The sequence below is a fragment of the Macrobrachium rosenbergii genome, chromosome 12 (genome assembly GCF_040412425.1).
Source record: "Macrobrachium rosenbergii isolate ZJJX-2024 chromosome 12, ASM4041242v1, whole genome shotgun sequence".
NCBI lineage: Eukaryota > Metazoa > Arthropoda > Malacostraca > Decapoda > Palaemonidae > Macrobrachium > Macrobrachium rosenbergii.
This window is the reverse complement of record NC_089752.1, coordinates 74228333-74253121: the sequence shown is the minus strand read 5'-3', so window position 1 is coordinate 74253121 and position 24789 is coordinate 74228333. Positions and strand designations below refer to the sequence as shown.

At 33.7% G+C, this 24789-nt stretch overlaps 1 protein-coding gene across 1 annotated transcript; it reads right to left on the bottom strand.

The window, feature by feature from the left end:
• Positions 1-20381: 20381 nt before the first annotated feature.
• LOC136844260 (52 kDa repressor of the inhibitor of the protein kinase-like) lies at positions 20382-23339 on the bottom strand. Its single transcript, XM_067113248.1, has 2 exons — positions 22906-23339; positions 20382-22691 (listed from the first exon to the last, which is right to left on the bottom strand). Exons 1-2 carry the CDS (start codon positions 23192-23194, stop codon positions 22468-22470), a joined length of 513 nt encoding a protein of 170 aa, XP_066969349.1. The 5' UTR covers positions 23195-23339; the 3' UTR covers positions 20382-22467.
• Between the last annotated feature and the right edge of the window lie 1450 nt (positions 23340-24789).

Here is a 24789-nt window from a genome sequence, read left to right as displayed (position 1 = left end):
GAAAGAGAAAGAGCAAAAGAGGAAAGAGAAAGATCAAGAGAGGAAAGAGAAAGAGCAAGGAAACAAGAAGATTATGAAAGAGAAATGAAATTGATAGAAGCCCGCTCCAAGTTACCTGTAACACCGTCTAACCCTACTCAAGGTGATTCAGACCCTGTATTTGATGTAGTAAGATTGCTGAAGTTAATTCCAAAGCTTACAGAAGAAGCTCCAGATGAGTTTTTTGATCACTTTGAAAAAGTGGCTTCAGGTATGGGATGGCCAGAGGATAAATGGTCGGTCTTGTTACAGAGTGTTCTCATTGGTAAAGGAAGAAGTGCATATTTAGCCTTATCAGTTGATCAGTGTAAAGAGTACAAGGTACTCAAACACAATGTTCTACAAGTTTACCAGATGACCCCTGAATATTCTAATGAAAGATTCAGATCTTTGAGAAAGGATGATAAGATAACATTCTTGGATTATGCCTACAAAGTAAGAAGATGTTTTAAACGATGGCTGGAGGCTGCTAAAGTTAAATCTATGGACGAACTTGAGGAGTTAGTGGTCCTAGAACAATATCTTAGAGGAATTCCTGAACACATAAGAGCCTATTTAAGAGAGAGAGAGGTTAAGAAACTTGACAAAGCTGCTACATTGAGTGAAGACTACGATATTATTTGTAGCAAAAGGAATTATAATGTCAAGTACCAGAACCAACAATGCACAGGTTTCAGGTCTCATCCAAATTTCAGGAACATCACAACTGGAAATCCTTCTGGTGACTATGCCAATACAAAGCCAGGTAACACCCCTCAGCAATTGAATATTAAATCCTCATCATCCAGTCTGTTCTCAAAACAGATACAAAAGACTAATGTTGTCTGCTACAAGTGTGGAAGAGTAGGACACTACAGTCGAGATTGTTATCAGACACAACAGCAGACCAAACGAGTTGGTCAAGTGGTTACAATTAACCAGGTGAAGCAAACTACAAAGAGTAGTGTGGGGAAGACTGAGACTAAAAAAGCAGTGTTTAGCAACCAGTGGAAATGTAACTTCAGGCAGTGAGTGGCTGAGCAGCTTGGAGGCTTTTAAGCCATATATCTATGAAGGTACGCTGACAACTCAAGGAGGAAGTGTGCAGGTACCAGTCAAAGTATTATGTGATATGGGGAGTAACCATAGTGCGGTAGTTTGTAGTGCTCACCCACAGTTGGAGAAGAATCTCACCGGAGATTCAGTTATTTTGAAGGGTATAGGAGGAGAAGAGGTAACTCCTATATGCCGCTTGCATTTGTCCTGTGAATTGGTGACAGGAACTGTTGATTTTGCTGTAAAGGACTCACTGGCTGTTGAAGATGTACATGTTTTACTGGGTAATGGAGTTGGTGGTGTACCATTTGTTCCTTGTCCTATAGTGACAGACAAACCATTAAGGGTTAGTCCTACTGTAGATTTAGAGAAGAATAACCCCCACCTGTTTCCAAGTTGTGTAACTACCAGGAGTATGAAGAGAACTGTGTTTGCAAGTGAAGATACTGAGGCTTTACCTGTACCAGAAGGATCAAGTGAAGGATCTTTAAGCTTAGAAGAGCTGTTCCAGGAAAGTGAAGTTTCTCCTAGTGTTAGTAATGAAGAGATTTCCCAAGAAGAAGAGGATCCTGTTGTCATTAAAGAGACTCCGAGCAGTCAAAGTGTTCCTGAAGAAAGTAGTGAAACTACTGAAGCAGAGTTAGCAGATATGGAGAGTTCAGCCCTTGAAGTTGGTCAAGTGACTAGAGAGAAGCTAATGAAACTGCAGAAGAGGGATACAGCGTTGGCTGATCTGTTCTTCAGGGTTGTTGATCAATAAGAAATGCAACAAACCTCTAACTGTTATTACCTAAAGGAAGGATTGCTAATGAGGAAGCATCGACCTGTAGATATACCAGGAAATGCTGAATGGGGTGAATATCATCAAATTTTGATTCCATATCCATTGAGGAGACAAGTTGTAGCAGTAGTGCACGAGTCTGGACATATGGGAATGAGGAAGACTGTTGAGAAGATTATGAATTATTTTTTCTGGCCTGGACTTCACAAGGATGTTAGCAGATTTTGCAAAGAGTGCCACACATGCCAGATAGCTGGAAAACCGAATAAAACCATTCAGAAAGCCCCCCTACAACCCATAGAAGTTAGAGGAGAACCCTTTAGAAGGCAATTATAGATGTGGTTGGGCCACTTCCGAAAACAAAGAAAGGAAATGAATATCTGTTAACATTAATGTGTCCAGTGACTAGGTATCCTGAGGCGATTCCTGTAAGAAGTATAAGTGCAAAGGTAATATCTGAGAAGTTGGTGGAGCTTTTCTCCAAGTTTGGAATACCAGAAATTGTGCAAAGTGATACAGGAACGAACTTTACTTCAAAATTATTCTAGGATGTGATGAACTTATTAGGAGTTAAAACAACAGTTATCAACTGCTTATCATCCAGAGACTCAAGGAGCCTTGGAAAGGTTCCATCAGACATTGAAAAGTATGTTTATTAAGTATTGTAATGAATCAGGAAGAGAATGGGATACTGGTTTACCCTTGATGTTATTTGAAGTTAGGAATGCTTATCAAGAAAGTATGGGATGTTCACCAAATGAAATGATTTTTGGTCAAGACATTAGAGGTCCATTGAAGATTCTTGCAGAGAATTGGGAAGAAAATCAAGAGGAAATCTAAGGAGAATATGTGAAGAACTTGAGGAAAAGATTAAGAGAAATTAGAAAATTCTCTTTAGAAAATTTAAAAATAAGTCAAGAGAAAATGAAAAGAAAATATGATGCTAAGACTAAGCTAAGAAATTTTAATATTGGACAGCAAGTTCTAGTGTTCTTACCAGTGAAAAGATATCCCCTTACCAATAAGTTTCAAGGTCTTTATAGGATAATAGAGAAGTTAAGTGATCAAACTTATGTGATTGACACACCAGGAAGAAGGAAACGACAGAGGAAGATACATGTGAATCTTTTGAAACCTTACTTCTCGGAGACTAAAATTGAAACAGTATCAATAACACAGACAACTTCATCTACAGAGGACGATGAATTGGGAGCTGAAAGGAAGATGAACAATTCTTCAATATTACAAAATTTGGAAGATAAACTAAAACATCTGAGTGCTGAGCAAAGTAGTGAATTAAGTGAAGTGATTCAAAGTTTCCCAGAAATTTTTGCAGATGTACCTAGGCGTACCAATCTGACAAAGCATGAGATAAAGATCAGAGAAGATGGAAAACCTTTTAAACTGAGAGCTTATCGCTTATCACCTTTTCATCGAGATGTTTTGAAGAAAGAAGTTGAATATTTGTTGCAGCATTGATTAGCAGAACCCAGTTCAAGTCATTATAGTTCTCCTTGTGTGTTAGTGAAGAAACCAGATGGCTCATTTAGGATGTGTACTGATTATAGGAAATTGAATTCCATCAGTGTGGCTGACAATTATCCCTTGCCTCTTATTGATCAATATAATATTGGGCAAGCCAAATTTGTTTCCAAGACAGACTTGTTGAAAGGATATTATCAAATTCCCTTAGATGAGAATGTTAAGTTGCTGTCAGCTTTCATTACTCCTTTTGGACTGTATCAATACACTGTTTTGCTGTTTGGTCTGATGAATGCACCTGCAACATTCCAGCGAGTAATGGATCAACTACCAGGATCAACAGAAGGAGTGGGTGTATACCTTGATGACATTGTGATTTATTCTAATACATGGGAAGAACATCTGAAGATATTAGGGAAAGTGTTCAAGAAACTACGGGAAGCAGGACTAACAATCAACTTACAAAAAAGTGAGTTTGAAAAGGCAACTGTACAGTATCTAGGATTTGAAGTTGGAAAAGGCCTTCTCGCTCCTATTGATGCTAATGTAGAGGGTATCCGTAAGGCTACCCCTCCTGCTACGAGGAAACAGCTACAAAGATTTTTGGGCATGGCTGGATTTTATCGCCGATTCTGTCCAAATTTCTCAGCCGTAGTAGCTCCCTTAACTGACTTAACCAGTCCGAAAAGAAAGTTTGTTTGGACTCCAGAATGTCAAGAATCATTTGAGAAGGTTAAAGCCATATTAACTTCAAGACCATTGCTTCAAACTCCTTACTTCAGTAAAAAGTTTGTGATAAAAGTTGATGCATCCGACTGTGGAATTAGAGCTGTCCTACTTCAAGATGACAACAGAATCTTCCATCCAGTATGTTTCATGTCTTCAAAGTTGAAAAATCATCAGAAAACTTACTCAGCAATCGAAAAAGAAACATTAGCATTAATCACAGTATTGAAAAAGTTTGAAGTGTATGTGAACCGACTTAGGAATGAAGAAATTTTAGTGTTGTCAGATCACAACCCAATCTCATTCATCAATAAGATGAAAAATAATTATATGAGACTGACCAGGTGGTCTTTATGCGTGCAACCATATAATGTAAGAGTTAAACACATTTCAGGAAAAGATAATGTTATAGCTGATTATTTCTCCCGTTGTGAATCGTTGGATTCAAACTGGGGATAAGTAATCTTCTGGGGGGAGGAATTTCATGATGTTGCCTTGTAATACATATATCCTCCTATAATTTTGACATATTTACTTTTTTTCTCATGTGTTATGTGTAATGATAATGATTGTTGAAGTGTCATATTTAGTTTGGCATCAGATCTCAAAAGAACTAATGATTAAATAACTTAATAGCATAATTTAGATTTGATAATACAATTTTAATAGTAACATAGTTTAGAATGAATAATATCTTTCTTGATAACAGCGTAGTATATGAACATGTGTGTGCCCAGCAAGGGCTTGTTTCATTTCAATTGTCATCAGTTGAGATAAGAGAGAATGCTTTGTCTTGGTTAATGTGATGACAGGTTGGAAAAGCAAATGCCGATTCGTCCCATACAATCACAAGACGAGTGATTTCATATTGTTACATGTTCGAGTCACGTAGGCCACTTTGAGAGAAAGAATACATGTCTTGATCAGTTACAAGATGTTTTGTAAGATTGCATTCAAAATGTTTTGCTGGGATGACGTAACTTTCCTTCTAGAAATTTCTCCATGGTATCTCGCACCCAAAATCTTTAATGACATTATGTAATTGTTTCACGTGTTACCGGACTTCTAAAATCTGTTTCATTCTGATTTTCGAAACCGATTAGTTTGGTTCACTCTCTCTCTCGTTCTTAAAAAGAGATTACTTTTAACGTAGTGTTTTGTGGTCATATATTAGCATTAACTATTGAGATCTGAATTTACTAAGGGATTCAGAACCGATGAAACACGGTTTTTCAGCAACAACTTTTTATCAAAGCATCGGATAAAGCTGAAAGTTGGCAAGTGTATATTTTATAACCCTACCTAATTTTTGCAAGTATTATTTAGAGCCTAAGTTCGATAGTTTTGATATTTATAGAGTAAAATGAAGTCACCGATGCCGGGACCGAGAAAATCACAGACAAGGATCCTAAAACAATTCGTGACGTAAACATAATATGACGTCATAAGGCTCCGCCCATCCACCAGGTAGGCGGTGAATGGATATACTTAAAGAATTTAGGCTTCGACAAATTCGATAATGGCCAGCAGGATATGGAATTGTCCCCGTGGTTGCAAGACTGCATTTGTGCTACGGCTTACCACTTTGTATTGAAGCGAGAAGACCTGTGGCAAGATTTACTCTAGTGTGAATAGGTAATTATTTCTATGGTGGGTAATGGTTACTTGGCCGCCCCAAAAGTGCGGGCAGGAGCTGTTAGACAACACGTCATTTTGAGGAAGAGTACTTGAAATCGGACATTATCCATGAGAGCGTGGGACCAGTCATTATTGATCTCGCTAGCGACGATGAAAACGTGGATGATGACCTCCTCCTCGAGAGTGACGACGAAGACATTTTGTAAATTAATTATGTATAGTGTTAGATGTTTTATTTGTACCTCTAAAACATATCTATTAAAACACAGTGATTATAACAATATGTTCCTCATTCAAACTGATTTCAATATATTTTCCTTTCCATGCATATCAATATAAATCGTGTTACATTTGATTGATATTGAAGCAGGTAAATAATAGCTTGAGCTTGCCCTCAAAATCTTGACTCCTACCAGTACCTTTTATTTGCAGCGAGTATACAAGTGCTGTTTAGGTGTTATATGATATAAATAAAAAACCAAGAAAAATAACAATGGGTTACATTAACTGAAATAAAACAATGGCGTTGACTTTACAACTCTAACAATTGAGGGAAATGAGGCATCATTGCTTTTCATTTAAATTCTACTTCTAGTGACCGCTCCTGACATGCTGCAAACAGAAGGCTATAGTGTCAAAACCTGAGATAAACAAAATGGATTGTCTTTTGTATTCCCGCCCTGAATAGATGTAGATCTAACAAATGAGCTATAGACTGGTTCATTATGTGGATGAACTACTTGCACTGAATTATTTGTAAAGTAGAAACATTACGAATATCAAGAAAATGGAAGAAATCCAAGCTAACAACTTAGTCCTAACAACTGCTGTGGAAGTTGCAATGAAACCTCCAAAAAAATAATAATAATAATAATAATAATAATAATAATAATAATAATAATAATAATAATAAAATTATTGAGAATGATAGTGCTATCAAGGGGACGATGACAAATCCTGCTCGCCATCATTGATATTGCTGAAGCCTTGTATGGGTATTAAAAAGGCCAAGAGAGACAAGGTCTACCCAATTGGATGTCGTTGCCTCCTGCCTGGAGTAACTATGTAGGCGATGACATATCTTCGAGGTACATGCTCATTGTGGCAATTCACCTGCTGATGCAATAAGGAAGTAGACAAAGCTCCACCTACATGGGATATTTGGGGAAAGTGAGCAAACCTTCCTTTCTCTTGGCCTTGGGTGCTAATATCAATTAGTGAATATGCCATCGCCAAGTGGGCAGAGCCACAGTGAAGAGACGTTTTCCCCATATGTAAACTTCTCTTCACTGTGGGTGGAGCCTTATGACGTCATAGGTTAACGTCATTATTGTGTTCAAAACCCTTACCTGCGATTTTGATGGCTCTGGCATAGGAAACCCACTTTTACTCTGGTAAGTACCAGAACTATTGAACTTAGGTAGTAAATAACACTTGCAATAATTAGGTAGGGTTATAAAATATACACTTGCCAACTTTCACCTTTATCCGATGCTTTGATAAAAAGGTGTTGCCGAAAAACCGTGTTTCATCGGCTCTGAATCCCTTAGTAGTAAAGTTATTTAGTTTGTAACGGCGCCTGGTAAAAAAGTGTGTATTGTGGTAATGCATCTGCGGGAAGAGATTTTACAGAGGTTTTCACAAGTTTGTGTCAGGTAACGTGAATTTTACTTATTAATACCATGGTATGATAAGTTAGGAAATTTTGACTGACTGAAATCATTATTGATAAATCTTATGTGTATTTTTGTGTGTTTTTCTATTTACAATCTCTACATATTTTCAAATTTTTTTTTTATGTTTGTGATGTAACATTTATTTATGTAGCATTTTAAATATTTCTTGGTAAGTTAACATTGCATACTTGATTTAATATTCCATTTATTAGGATTTTCTTTTCAAATCTTGACTAATTCTTGATAGTTTAAATTTTGCTTGATTAATTTAAATTCCTGATAAAATTTTTGTGAATTAGTTTTGTTTCATAATTTAATTCAAGAATTAATTAAGTGTTGTGTTATTTTCAAGTAATAATAAATTTTTCAGATTGTGAATTCTAATTATAAACATTGAATTTAAAAAAAATAAAATTTTGTATTTAATATTTATAGAAAAACAGTGAATAGGATTCATTGTGTGTGCACAAGGCAAAGTGATAAACATGATTTGCTCTTTTAGTTTTGCTCAAGTGAATTAAGACCAGGGAAACAGTAAGAGTTGTTTGATGGAGTGATGCCCTTTTACTCTAGAATATTTTTAGTTTAATTTTTGATACCTCACACATATTCTGATAAACTTAGTTTGATTTTTCAAGTAATAAATAATTTTTTTCTTAAGGGATCACTGTTACCTTTAGAGTACTCAGTCGTAATAATTAATGTTATAAGAGTTCAGATATCTGGCTGAAGTGAGGTATATTTTTGAATTTTGATATTAGTTGTGTAATAACCAGGTACTTGATATGCATCGTGACAATATATATATATATATATATATATATATATATATATATATATATATATATATATATATATATATATATATATATATATATATATATATATATATAAAGTATATATATACACACACACACATATATATATATATATATATATATATATATATATATATATATATATATATATATATATATATATATATATATATATATATATATATATATATATATATATATATATATATATATATATATATATATATATATATATATATATATATATATATATATATATTTTATATATATATATATATATATATATATATATATATATATGTGTGTGTGTGTGTGTGTGTATACATATATATATATATTATTAAATATATATATATATATATATATATATATATATATATATATATATATATAAATCTATCTATCTACCTATCTATCTATTTATCTATTTATATATATATGAGCTTGTTAGCACGTGCTGGAACTCGACACTGCTGCCTCCATTACCCTCCCAATCCCGTACCTACCTGCACACACGCTAGCACACCCACACACACACACACACACACACACACACACACACACACACACACACACACACACACACATATATATATATATATATATATATATATATATATATATATATATATATATATATTTATTTATATATATATATATATATATATATATATATATATATATATATATATATATATATATATATATATATATATATATATATATATATATATATATATATGAAATTTTTTATTGCACTGTGATTTATATACAATCATGAAGCTACAAATGTATTATTCATGTCAAATAGAAATTACTTCGAGAGTATCCCGATAGGGGATTATCAGCGAAGGGGAATTTATGAGTGATAAATGGATTGGTATTGCCGGGTCGCGATCCCACGACACAGAACTTATCCAGCATCTCCAGTCTACGTTCTACCACTGAGCTATCAATGCCGAGTTTTCTGTACTTATTTTACCCGAGGTAGCATGAATTTGATATTAAGCAAGATTTGTAGCTTCATGATTGTATATAAATCATGGTGTGATAAAAAATTTCATAATAAGAGCTGCGTGTTCCAAATGTACCAGTGAACTATCATGGCGGAGGTGGGTTAATGCCGTGGCTAAGTACAACTTCCCCGCTCGCGACTGGTAAAATAAGTACAGAAAACTCGGCATTGACTTATACCTCCCTTGATAGCTCATTGGTAAAACGTCGACTGGAGTTGCTGGATAAGTTCTGTGTCGTTGGATCGCGACCCGGCAGTACCAATCCATTTATCATCACTTATAAATTCCCCTTCGGTGATAATTCCATATTGGGATACTCCCGAGGTAGCGTGAATTTATAGCTTCATGATTATTATATATATATATATATATATATATATATATATATATATATATATATATATATATATATATATATATATATATGTGTGTGTGTGTGTGTGTGTGTGTGTGTGTGTGTGTGTGTGTATATGTATATATATATATATATATATATATATATATATATATATATATATATATATATATATATATATATATATATATATATATATATATATATATATATATATATATATATATATAAAATATATATATATATATATATATATATATATATATATATATATATATATATATATATATATATATATATATATATATATATATATATATATATATATATACTCTAGCTTTATAAAGGACATTTCTTAACTAAGAACGGTCAGTGTATATAAAATTTTTTAACGTCCAATTTACACCTGAACACTGATCACCTGTAATGCTCACTATACATTGTGTTTAATGGTGGTCATGTTGTTACCATTACTGCCATTATTGTTACTGAAATTTCACCATTTTCTGTTTTAAAAACCTAAACCTCTAAGATGGTAAAAAACTTACGAGGTAAGCATCGACATAGTGATTTAAGCTAATTGACTGACATCTATAGAGGTGCAGAGCAAAGCAAATCAGTTGGTAAGGTGACGGCGAAAGACGCCCCAAAGGAACCATTTCAGTTTCTTTATATCTTCTCGGTATGTTAATTGTCATGCCCAAAATTCGTGATATATAACTTCCAATCATTATGTATCAACTAAACTAGGAAATATGTAATAACAAAATTATGGAAAATAGCGAGATACTACGGAAACTTCTTCATTGCGGACTTAGAATAAGGTAAAATGCATTAAAGAAATAGCAAAACTATGTTACGAAGAAATGGATGGACTGCCAGACTACAGCCTCTTTTCGCATTAGGGGATCGCAAAGCACAGCCATTTGTCAGAGCAGATTTTTTTTTCCAAACAATAATCTGTCACTCTAGGACACTTCCGGCGAATGAATGAGTGATGGTATTTTTTCGACCATCTGCCTCACATTATTTCGCTTCAGCTCAAAGGAAACTGTTGAGGGCATCTCGCATTCACCGACTCTGAATTATGACTGCAAGAGGTTTTGCATCCTTCTCGGGCGCTCGCTTGAGGATTGTTATAGAGTGTTTCCTAAAAGTTCGTAAATGCATATATTATACACTGAAAAAGGATATTTGGATAATAGAGAGATATGAACTTTCAAAAAAGGAACATCTATGTACCTTATTCCCGCCCAATGCTACGTTTTTGTACTTCACATACAGTACATACACACACAGAAAATATATAATATATATATATATATATATATATATATATATATATATATATATATATATATATATATATATATATATATATATATTTATATATATATATATATATATATATATATATATATATATATATATATATATATATATATATATATATATATATATATATATATATATATATATATATATATATATATATATATATATATATATATATATATATTTATACTGTATATATATGCGTGTATGTATATATATTTCTATGTATATATATTACACAAAGAATGATAAAGTACTTTTAATGGGTCAACTGAAGCGTTACTGTTTCAGTCATTCTGCAATATTATAAAAAAACATTCAATCAACCATTTTTATTTTAGTTTTCATTCTAGTCCGGTCAGTGCTCCGGTCTTTGCTAATGAAAGTTTAAATGCAAATAAAAAGAAAATTTCTTGTAAAAGGCCTTGAGGGTTATTAACTTACGTAAAAATCTTCCATGAAAAAAGGTTCTGAATTATGAGAAAAGTAAGAAGAAAATGAGAAATTATTAAATAAGTAACTTTAAATCACCGAACGGAACAAAATGCATACATAAGGAGCAATATTACTTTAAGTGTTCGAAATTTAGCATAGGGCATTAATTGATAACATATCTTTTGTGAGCCCATTCTTAGAAAAAAATTAAAGTTTCATATATCTTACTGTCATTATTTTAAAACGACTGTCAAATTTCAAATATTTCAACAAAATTCTTTTAAAAGATTTTAACGTTTCATAGATTTCAATATCTTTCGTTCGAAAAAATTTTAATTTTACTAGTATTAAAAGAATAGTTTTGGTAATTTTTTTTTAACATTCAATCAATCTGATGTAATCACGCGAAGGATGACTGAGCCTTTAAAGGGAAGTTATTGGTTTATCGAATTTCGAAGTCTTCCTGGACCTTCGGATTTTGAATCAGACTCCAATATCCCCCAGTTTTTCACACACACACACACACACACACACACAAAAACAAGTTGCCCCCGATGTCTTTTCAATTAATAATGCTTATTTCATTCAAGGCTTATAGAATATAACCCCCTAGACTTGGGACCACCTTGACGTGGTAAGGGGGTTCTTGAACCCCAGGATTTTGTTCCCGGCTTTGAGTCCAAGAGTCTTATATATTATTATATATTTCTTTGGAGTAATTTTGTGGAATTTTCCAATTGTGCTAAAATTTATTGGACCTGATAAATAGGAAAAGATATCATAGCTGGGATTTGGTTTATATCCGAAGTTAAATAGTGGGAACTGTGGTAGGATCGTCATCTGCCTGACAATGTTTGGACCTGAGAATTTATCAGATTGATAGCTCAAAGGCGGAACTATTCTTTGGGGCCGGACCACGGATTCCAGGGGGTCTGGTTCTGGGGATAGGACTCTCGGCATTCTATCTGGTTTGCCCATAACATGATTAGGGTGGGGATGATTGTATTCTAGTAATATTATCTGTCCTAGCAAGCGGGTTTGGCTTACACTTGGGCCACTCTAATCATGTTGTGCCATCCCCTGTGGTGGAGGGTAGAGAGCAGACATTTGGGAGTTGGTTCTCACTTGTGCCATTGGTGGAAGAATAAAGCTCCATGAAAAACTGATGATATCTTTTTAAGGTTTTCAGGTTACATTTTTTTTCTCCCTGAAATCTTTATGATAAGTGAAAATAAAGATTCGGGTACCCCTGGGCCCTTTGATGGTAGCGACTCAGCACAGTTGACAACCGCTGGAACCTCCTCTGACAACCTTTCTTTAGAAAAATAAAAAAAGAATCCTAATGTAATCACACTGGAACCTTATGTTCTAGTGCAAAACAAATCCAAAAGAAGTAAATATCGTCTTGACCCAACCTTGGCTCACTTCTACTCTCTCTTTGGGAGTGGAAGTTGGTCAAGGTTTCTAGCCATGGAAACAGAACAACAAATTTCAGCCTTAAAGTTGAAAAACTTCTTATTAAAAAGACACTCAATGACAAAAATGTCGTTCAGACGAATAAAAATAAAGACGTGGCCTATAGAAGACAAAAAAAAAAAAAAAAACAATATCAAGACTATTGGTCCATAAAAAGTATCGACAATGTGAATGTAAAAGTAAAGAAGCATGACTCTATGAACAGCATTCAGGATACTATTGCACTTCCTGAAAATAATGACGAACAGGTTGATAAGAATATGCTGTTGGATTCTCTTAAAGTGAGATATACCAAAGCCCGAGATTGTGAGGTATATATAATACCAAGTAAACAATAATAAAGCATTACGAATTGCAAAAATAAAATTGGATGGTCAAGATCTACCTCAAAAAATAAACATTTTAGACCAAAATAGAGTACTGAGACCTTATGTTCCAAAGCCACTACAACATCAAAATTGTACTAAATATGGACACCGTGAGAACAATCGTTTACCCAATTGTTCCCTTGGTGGGTTGTTGTCTCCTTTTTTGTTTTCTTTGCAGTAGGAGTTTATGCCTGTCTCGGTGTCTTCGAGAGCCTCAGTCATGTTTGGAATAGCAGCGAGTCAGGTTCTCGACAGCATAGCAGCTGTGAGTATTTTGGAACGGCAGGTATTCGCTACCTGTGGCCCTCTGCAGTTGATGGCTGAACCTTGTCCATCAGTGAAGCAGTTTTGTTCCTGTTTGACGGCAGTCTTGCTGTTGCTTTGACTCTGCCAATCATCTGTCTTTTTTGGAGATGTTCCTGTTGGCCGTCATGGGACGGTTTTCGATGATCGTATGGCAGTGTTCAAGGATGTTCATCCTCTTCGACCTTTGATGGGTCTCGACATCTATGTAGATTGTCTGTTGTGTTTTTGTGGTGCACGAGGTTGTACTGGTATTATTTATACTGTTGTATTGGTATTATTTATGCTGCTTTGTTATTCTTCATGATCGTGTGTGTTGCTTAATTACTTATGCTATTTTTGTATTATGTTTGATGCTGCTTGATCATATTGTTTATGCTGTCTGTTTTGTTTATATTTTGTGAAGTAGCCAAAGTGTTGTTCACCCATAATGATAACTGTTCTGTTAATTTAATGTGATGGTCTTTCATAAAGTAACTTTGGTGTAGCTACATCAGTGTTATTTTGATTTGGAACTGACTCCTGTTATGAATTTGATGATGTCTTTATATTTTGAATGGACTCATTATGGTATTTAACTAAATCGTTTATTACTTTGAATGTTTGCTGTTGGTAATTATATTTTATTGATGGTAATATTGAGTATGTAATTTATTTGATTTATTTTGAACCAAACCTGACTCACTTGTGAATATGTATATATCTTATTATAATAAATTAATATTAAGGTAACTTTTGGGTATTGTTCTGTTCTTTCCCCCTTGCTCGTCACCTCTCGGCAGTCATTTCAGCCCAATTGTTTGTTTGTATTTCGAACCTGATGATCTCGAGGTAGTGAGGTCATAACAGACACACGAAGAAAAACTGTCGAAATGAACCTATATGTGCTTATTGTGGATCTGACGACCATGCCACACAATGGAAATTTAAAGAGCCAAAGTGTTTTAACTATGGGCAAGATCATCATGCAAGGTCCAAAGAATGTATGTACTATATATACAATACAGAGTTAAAAATCCTACAAGAAAGAACTGGGCTGTCTATAAAAGAACCTAAATTGGAATTGAAAGTGAGAGGAATTCAAGATCCATCTAAGAAACATACATATTCTTCGATAACAAGAACCAATAATGAAACAAAAATGCGTACAAATAGAAGTAACGGAGCACAAAAAAAGTAAATCGCAAGAAGAAATTAATGCTCAAGGGAAAAAAAACGAAAATGGTAAAGAATAAAGAAACAGGTACAAATGATATAGATAACATTTTATCAAATTCATTTGAAATATTAATGCAAAGAGAAACACAGGAGGGTGCTTCTATGGAAGTAACAGAGGAGGGTCGTGATGGACAGGAAATTAAAGATAAAAAGAGACCTTTGCAAAGAACACCACCCAAAACGAAGAAACCAACAATTATTAGAGAAACATCGGTCAAACCAAAGACACAAGATATGAAGAAAGAACAAAAACAAAAACAAGCTAAGAATATACGTTTATCTCCTAAAATAATAGAAAAACCTATGGATGCAGATATCCAAAGCACCGAAGAAGTGGAAAGGAAACCGTACCAAAGATAACGATGACTATGTCAACGGAGAAGAGTTACTCTATCACCAATCATTGGTACACAAGAACATATAAAGCAAGAAATATACATTATAACACATTTGGATGTTATAATTGTTTCATTGCATTACGCAATAATAACAAAAACATAACAAAAGATGGTTTGACAAACATTATAAAAAAATTTATGAAATATGGAAAAAAAGAAACTGCTGATTTAAGCACCCATGAAAAAAGATTGCACGTGCATTGAGCACTTAATATATTATCAAGATAAACAAATGACTGTCGTGAGTAAATTATTAGAAAAATTCCAAGTTGATAATACAAAAAAAGTAAGCAAAACTCAACCGATATAACATAATTTCAATAGCTATATTATACAATGGAACGTATATGGTCTACAGACCAGATTGCACCTAGAAATACAACGGTTGTTAAAAGAATATGAACCAATGATATTACGTTTACAACATGTCAACAAAAGAGTGTCAGCAATAGGTAAATACACCTTAGCATCAACATCATGAGAGGATGAAGAAAAATTAGGTATGGCCACATATTTACATAACAAAGTACTTCATGACAAAGTACCTGTAAACATTACTGACTTGCAAATATCAGGTATTAAAATCCGAAAAAAACGATGATTATGTCATTTATAATTTATACAACCAGCCTAATAAAATTGTGACATTGATAATCTTAAAGACCTACTTAACGCTGCCAGGACTATAAACGTACAAACTCAAATAGAGCAGGAAGTAAAACAGAAGAATTCATAGATTCAAACGACATGTGCTGTATAAAAGATAATGAAATTAGCACATATTTTTCAAAAACACATGGAACGTTTTCCACAGTAGACTTAACACTATGTACTACAAGCATAGTAGGCAGATCGGATTAGAATACAGTTGATGGCTTGCATACCAGTGATCATTTGCCAATATTAATTTGATTATTACAAAATAATCCCACCAAGCATGTCCCTCAATATAACATTTATAAAGCAGATTGGAAGCGATATGAATTCCACACTAGGAATATCCCACCATTTGAGTATATACAAGATCATAATGAAACAAGTAGGTTTCTTATTGATTTCATTAAAATGCTACTGATAAAGCAATACCAAAATCAAAATCTCATCCAACAAAAATAAAACACCAGATTGGAAGATGATTAGATAATTTAAATAGAAAGTTCAGTAAAATAAATAAAACATTACTGATGTTAGAAGAAAATTGGCAAAAACTAACAATATTATTATGAGAAATTGATACATCAAAACCTCTATATTACAAAATATCTGCAAAATTTAAAAAAGAAGTAATTCAAGGAAGGATCATTTCATGGAAGAAATATGTATCAGATTTCTCTAACAATACTCCCATACAAAAAATATGGGAAAAATTCCGGAAAATAAATGTACCCATGTTAAACCACCTAGACATGCCATATCAAAAGATGGGAAAAGAGAACTTGATCCAAAAGAAATAAGTAATGTAACAGGAGGATATTTAGCAAAGATAAGTAGTGACAAAGATTTAGATGAGCACTTTTGCACAAAGAAAAATAGTTTAGAATTAATAACATTAAATTTTGAAGCAATAGAAGATATATATTATAATAGAAAATTTGATATGGAGGAGTTGGAATTTGCTCTGTTGAACAGCAATAAATCTGCCTCTGGAGGTGACAATATTTGTTTTGAAATGATCTGCCACTTAGCACCCTTGGCAAAGTCATACTTATTAGAGTTTTATAACCACTTATGGCTTCGAAATTTATTTCCTGACCAATGGCGTGAAGCTATAACTATTCCTATCTCCAAACCTGGAAAGGATCCCAGTAATGTAAACAATTACAGACCAATTTCTTGAAGAAGTTGTTTATGCAAATTATTAGAGAAACTGGTAAATGCTCGACTAACATGGAACATTCGAGAAAATAAAACTTTGACTCCCACTCAATTTGGGTCACAAAGTAACAGAACTACACTGGATTCTCTGTCTAACTTGTAAGACCACATATGAAGAGGATTTGAACGAAAACAAACTACTATAGCCATTTTTTTTTTACATTGAAAAGCCATATGATGCTACATGGAGATATGCAGTACTAAAAACATTACATAAAAACAGCATCCAAAACTCTAACAAATCACACTTTTCAAGTGAGAATTGATGATGTATTGTCAAGTATATTTCCACTTGAAAATGGTGTTCCCACCAGGAAGTGTCCTTAGTGGCACACTGTTTACTTTAGCAATAAGTGGCATCAGTAATAATCTACCTATTGGAATTAAAAGTAACTTGTATATGGATGATTTTGCCATATGTTATCCAGTATCTTACATAAAACATGCAGAGCGAATCATTAATAAAACTATAATAAAAATATATGAATGGGTCTCATCTGTAGCCTTTAAATTAACATCCAAAAGACCCAAGTAGCGATGTTTTATAAAAAATAAAAAGTGGAAAAAAAAGTGAATAAATATATTTGAAAATCAGAAATCATTCCATACCATTTGGCCAAACAGCAAAATTTTTAGGATTAGTATTTGATACTCACTTGAATTGGAAAGCCCACTTAACATACGTGAAATCTAAATGTAAAAGAGCATTAAATCTAATTAAATAACTATCAAATACTACTTGGGGAGCTGATAGACATACTCTTACTTTGCTGATTATAGAAGTGAAATATATGGGTCAGCATCAGACGCAACGCTGAAAACGTTGGATCCAGTTCACAACGATGGCCATAGAATAAGTTCAGGAGCCTTTAGATCATCACCAACATCATCTGTACAAGTCAAATGTGGTGAACTACCACTGTCTCTCCACAGAGAGTTTGTAACAATGAAGAGTGCCCTGTAAATTCAGACACGTGGTTCTCCAACAAAAAAAAAAAATATATATTTGAATTAAGAGATGTATTTATAAACAATCATTCACCACCTTTCCCTATTAGAGCTAGAAGACTGTTTGAGTCGTTGAATACAAATATGCAATTGACTTCCATAGTAAAATTACCTCCTCCTTGGACTATGAATAAAATGAAAATTTGCACACACTTAAGATATTTATCAAAAAAGCTACGTATATACCCCAGAACATCATAGACAACTTACAATAGAGCATATAAGCCAAAAAGTTCCACATTACTCAATATACACAGACGGATCCAAATCAGAGCATGGAGTGGGATATGCTGCAATATCTTAAGACAAAATGTATCAGTTCTCTCTACCTGATAATGCCTCGGTATTTACAGCTGAGTTATGTGCAGTAGCATCAGCCATAAAAAAAAAAAAAAAAAAAAAAACTCATGTAATAATTTCTTTTTATTTTTAGCGACTCTAGAAGCGCCATCGAAGCCATTCAGAGTTACTAATAAAAAAATAACATTGTACAAGAAATAAAGATATTTTTCCATAAGTTATATATGAATGGGAAAAATATAGAAATATGTAGGGATTAAGGGAAATGAAGAAGCAGCCCATATGACAAGATAGAATGTAAATATCCCTGTTAACAATTGTATAACACATAAAATTGGACATTATAAATAAGTGGCAAAATAAATGGAATGAAGAACCTGAAAGTAACAAGCTGAAGCAAATAAAACCTAGAGTGAAAAAATGGAGTTCATCATACCAAAGAGAGAGGCATGCGCAAGTAATCCTAACACGTCTTCGAACAGGTCATGCTAGTCTGACACATGGACACTTAATGAGCAGCCCACATGAACCAGCTCCCGAATGCTCAGAATGTAAAGTGATAATAACAGCTAAACATGTGTTATGCGAATGCCCAAAATATAACCAAGATCGGTTATCAACTTTTGGAAATGGATCGATTGGTTAAGTTTTATCAGAGGCTGCAACATTTTCAACTGGCTTAATCTGAATATTCATGAGGAAATGTAAATTAATTGATAAAGTATAAAAATCAATTTATGAAAATACAAAATTCCTCGGGGCAACTAATATATATAAAAATCCGAATTTAAAAAAAAATCTTATTATTCAGAATTTTGTCATTGGCCTACTCAGTTTTATTTTTTAATTGTACAGATGAAACTGAGTAAATGTATTTAAAGTGTGTATGTGCTCTAGTGGGGAAGCATATACCTTTTTGTACATTTTTAAAATTTCATTATTCATTCATCATTTAGTCCCAGTGTTTAGCATACGGCTTAGACCTGGTATTCCATTTCATTTTAATCCTTCGTGCCAGCCCTATGAGTGCTGTTAATAAGCGCAGTGGTCTGGTTAAACTTTGTTAATAATAAATGATATAGAATATAAGCGAGTATATGAATATCTTAAACCAGGAATTCTACAGTTAATTCTTAATACTAAAAGTTATCACATTCTGATCTTCACTCCAAAGTCCGCCGGAACTAACCTGTAAAAATCACGCAGGGGCGGCCTTACGAAAACGCGCGGTACGATGAGAACTACGGACTTGATAATATGGCTTTCATCAAAGTTAATCGCACACTCACCCTTTTGACGCCAACATCTACAAAATTATATATATATATATAAAAAAAGTCTTTTGACACATTATATCCTTAGGTCTCTTGTTGAGGTCAGTATAATTCACCCAAGCTTACGAATGCCCGGCATGCTAGCACCAGGACCCACTTAGAGCAGGTCAGCCATTCACGCGGTCACTTTCTCTTTCTTTCTTTCCCTTCCCCGTCATCTGAGCCACAGTGGGCCTGAGCTCATCATAGCTCTGTATCAGCGATAGGTGTTTTAAGAATACATTTATTCTTGATTCTTGGCTATTTTTTTGTTCTTTTTTTTTTTTCTTAACAATTTTCTGTTTTTTTTTTTCTATCTTTTTTCGTGTCCTTTTATTATGAAACACCAACCCTTTCCTATAGGTTAGCGGGCTTTTTACAAAATGTGTGAAGGTATATTTCCCTTAAGGGTAATAATAACAGAGTAGTAGTTGTTTCATTTATTACAGAATTCTTTAATATTACTATTCATTAATAGTTATGTAATTTTTTTACATATATTTACAATCACATTTACAATTATTATAACGATTGGATATTTCTGTGCTTTAACATTGAAATACTAACTAGTTACATTTGTAGTAAAGGCAGGAATGCAAAATCCAAGTAACACACACACACACACACACACACACACACACACACACACACATATATATATATATATATATATATATATATATATATATATATATATATATATATATATATATATGTGTGTGTGTGTGTGTGTGTGTGTGTGTAGAAGCTATTTCTGTACTACATTACATTGCATATTAAGTTTCATTTTCTTTCTTTCCTGTCCCCTATCACTCTGGTTCTTTAGACTTTTATTTATCCTTATTGCACTGTTCAGATGTCGTATTCTAAAAACACTGATATTTTGGCAAAAAGGCCAGCACATCTTCAGGCATGTTCACTCCAGTCTGCATTAGTTCATGTATAAGTGTCTTTAAACAGTCTTTTCCTTCCAAGAGAGCTTTCCCATGTATTGCATTGAACACTTCTCTTAAAACACTCAACTGTTTAAGGAATTCTTCGGAAGGAACATGTAATTCACCTCTGCTGACTAATGCAGTCCATGATTTTTCTGTGGTACTTTTCGTTACCTTGCTGCCTAAATATGGGTATTTGGCACAAAATTTCTTCACAATATAGCCTCCTATATAGCGCAGTGCTTCCTCTTCTATTACAGTGCTAGCTGTTTCCTCAATATCAGCACCGTCTTTTTCTATATTTGTATTTGTTCCATATACATCCTCTTTCTCAGTTTCAACTTCAAGATCTCTGAATAGGATACTTGTTAAGCAGATCTCTAATGAAAGTTTTCTGTCATCTGACTGCTGGAGATTACCATCATTTCCAGTCACATTTGTTAGCATATCATGATCATTCAACTTTGTGTTAGTATTAGTTTTATCACTAATGATAGCCATATCTTTGCCTAACAACAAACTTCTAAGTCTATATTTGAAGTCCAGCGGGTTTGGATGATCATAAGGGCCATTCATTTGTCTGATACACCCAAACAAATGTTCTAAACAATCCTGATTCAATCTCTGAGTTAAGAGGTAATCTATCTCGAAGGAGTCTTTCAACATAGTGAACAGACCGATGGCCGACTTTACGAAAGTATGACACCTTTCTGAAATTTATAAAGGCACCTTGTCTTTTGAGATTTAACTTTCATTGTATGCATGCAATCAATAACTTTATACAGGATTTCTTTTTGTTGTTCCATGCATGTTCCAAAACCATTGCGCATTTTTGTGTCCCCATATTTATGATTGGAGTTCATTACATCGAACCAGTCATTGACAAGCAATATAAAATCAGATGTTGGCTTCCAGTTTGACTTCAGTAATCCCTTCTCCCGAGATATCTTAGAGCACTTGCACATGATTTTGACAACAACTGCACTGCATACTTGACTCGTTGCCTTTGTTGCCCACTGACTCTTAAATGCATCTCACTGACCTTATATGCTAAACCATAGTCTGAAGTACTGGCACTGAGCATTTCACGGATGCTTACATCTGAAACATAGTCTCCATTCTTTAGATAAAACCCTGAATCAATTAGATTATTCCTTATAAGTTTTATAAGGTGAGGAACGTCTGCAAAGACATATATCTGTCTATCAGCAGCTGGATTCTTGAAGGATATTTTATCTTGAAGAGGATCAATCCCAAGATCCTTCCACATGCGGTGGTTATTTGATCCCATATCGTGCACAATGGCAACAACTGTAATCCCTATTGCCTCAACTTTCTTTATCACAGATAACAGGATTTTTACTACATCAGACTGATCAAAATCATAATAAACTGGCTGCCTCCAACGCCCAATAATGCCACTTAACATAACAACTGTAACTTTGTCATGCGGTTTGTAAAGAGTGTCCTTTCCTTTGTCAAAACACCATTCCTTACTGACACTCATCTCGTCTATACTTAAGACAGCAAGCTTTTCAAGAGTATGAAATGTGTCAGCCTTTGCACTTAATAATGTCATTACTGAAGTTAAAATCCCAGGCTCACAGTCAAAATTTTGTGCTCTCTTTTTCAGTGTGCTTGGACAAGGCAAGGGAAATCCTTTTTTTACTCTCAAGTACTTGTAACACTTTGGACTTAAACTTCGTAACGTTAAAGCAGCCGCAATGTCCTCACTACTCCATTCACTGACTCTTTTCTGAGTTATAATGGCTTTGATTTGAGTTCTGCTAAAGTAAGGGCTCAGGATTTTTTCAGTTCTGGCTATGACTACATTCCTAATAATTTGCACAACATTTCCACGCAAATCTGCAATTTCAGTTCTCAATGATTCATTTTCTTCCCTTAGTTGTTTTACTTCATTTTTCAGCCGTTGCAATTCATTTTGTTACCTCTACTGGAATGACTGTTATAACAACAGGAGAAGATGACTCACCGACATCATTTTCAACACAGTCGTCTTGAGTTGTCTCTCTTGCATTATCAGCCACAATTTCACCAATACCTTCCTTACTCATATCACAGAGCTCTTTCACAGCTTTCCTCTCACTCCGTTTATGGGCCCGTCCGTCTCTTGCAACTGATGATTTTGCTGGAGCTACACCTGTGATGATGATAGTTTCATTAGAAAACAATTTTTCAAGCTTCTCATACACATCATTAAATATATATATATATATATATATATATATATATATATATATATAATGTATGTGTGTTGAAATACTCAACACATGCTTTCTATAATAAACCCATGCATATTACAAATATGTTATTGATAACGAAGTAGTGAGCGCTACTGCAAACAATACACTTACCATTTGGAAGATTTAGAGATGGAACAGCATTTTCTTTTAATGCCCTCTTATTCCTTGGCGATTCAGTATCAAGAAGTCGTGACTTCAAATCCTCTGCATAGTCTTGTAGAGTAAAGTGCACTGAACATATGACTGCATTTTTAGGGTTCACTGGATCTGCACGACGACATGCATGTAGCCACTTGTCTCTGAACACTTCATCCTTCGGAAATCGAAAATACCTCACACCAGTCTCTTTGGTTTTTGCTTTGGTATTGAAACACCCAAATATAGAACAGTTACTCGGCATTTTCTCGAAAAAAATTTGTATAGTAAGACACCAACAACTGCAAGTTCACTCTGTATGCAGAAGTGAATCACTGACTTGCGTGGTCTGAGCATGGGTGAATCCACGTGCTTTGGCCCACACTACCTCAGCAGACGGATGATTCATCGATAATCCCTCGGGTGGCTGACCTGCTCTAAGTGGGTCCTGGCTAGCACAGACTTTGGTTTCCATACAAATAACTTTTCTCACCCGAACAAAAATGACATCTGCAAAATAGCGTAACGACTTACCGAAAGTCTGTAGCAAATTTCGCGTTTTCATTCAAATAGCCCGATGTATCAATAGTGTCATCTTTGTTTAAAGGGCCGATACCCCAGAATTCAAAATGACTTCCCAAGCAAACGGTAAATAATGGTTTTATCTTTAAATTTTTCTGTTTTTATCTATTTACTTAGTATAGGAAATATTCTGTATGTTTCAAACATCTACATTTTGTTGTTAGCGTCCCTTCTGTTTTTATGATCTGCCTATTAATTTTTATTTTGAGTCACATATTTAAATTTCAGTGTTGGTTATACTAAGACCGATCTATTTTTCTTCCTAAATGTCTTTACGTTACCTTTCTGTGTAAAATGAATATAGTCCATTCATCTGGAAAACTTCAAACAACGATATTTTCCCATAGCCTTTGCATTGTTTATCATCAAACTAACATTTTCAAGTAGTCATCCCGTTACTTTTCTCTCTCCCCTCTCTTTTTACATACATACATATATATATATATATATATATATATATATATATATATATATATATATATATATATATATATATATATATATATATATATATATATATATATATATATATATATATATATAAATATATATATACGTATACCATGCACCATGAAGGATTAAGGATAAATATATGAAAATTAGAAATCTAAAAAAGTTTCGAAGGTTTTTTGTTTAAGTTTTTCTCAGATATTCGTGATTTCTTTTATATTGTTTGACTTTTAAATGAATAAGAAGTTATTTAATTTATTCATCTAGTGTTACTGAAATAACATTTCCATTCCCTAACACAAATTAACAATATCATGAAAATTGTTCTGTATAAAATATAAGAAAAAAATAGGTCAGAGTTTTTAGTAAATATAAATGTGCGTAAATGATTTTGCTTGCTATTCGTTAAACGAATCATCTTGTAACCCAGAACGCGAATGAATGATCTATCAAATATCTCATCAAACATATAATAAAGTATGATTAACATGTGTTAGAAAATGCGGTGACAGTAAGACCTGCATAACACCACACTATTCATTTTTCTAATTGTTTTGAACCAAAAATACACGATAATGTAAGGAATTGTTGAGAAAATATCCGATGAATCTGAAATCAGGAAACACGACCGCACCCTTTTCGCAAGGAGGTCACAAGAAAATGAAATTGGGGTAAAGTACGTTGGCTAAAGACTTTACTATAACACCACTTTGCCATTTGCCAGGCTGAAAAACACATAACTTGTGGACCAGACATAAACCTTAAGTAATGGCGAAAACAAAAGGGTTTGTTATTTCTGGAAAGCTGCTCAAGTTCTGGCATTAATGA

Coding starts and splice junctions, on each gene's coding strand:
- LOC136844260 (XM_067113248.1), bottom strand. CDS start 23,194: ATGCCGAGTAACTGTTCTATATTTGGGTGTTTCAATACCAAAGCAAAA. Junction 22,692..22,905: donor ATCTCTAAATCTTCCAAATG/GTAAGTGTATTG, acceptor TCATCATCACAG/GTGTAGCTCCAGCAAAATCA.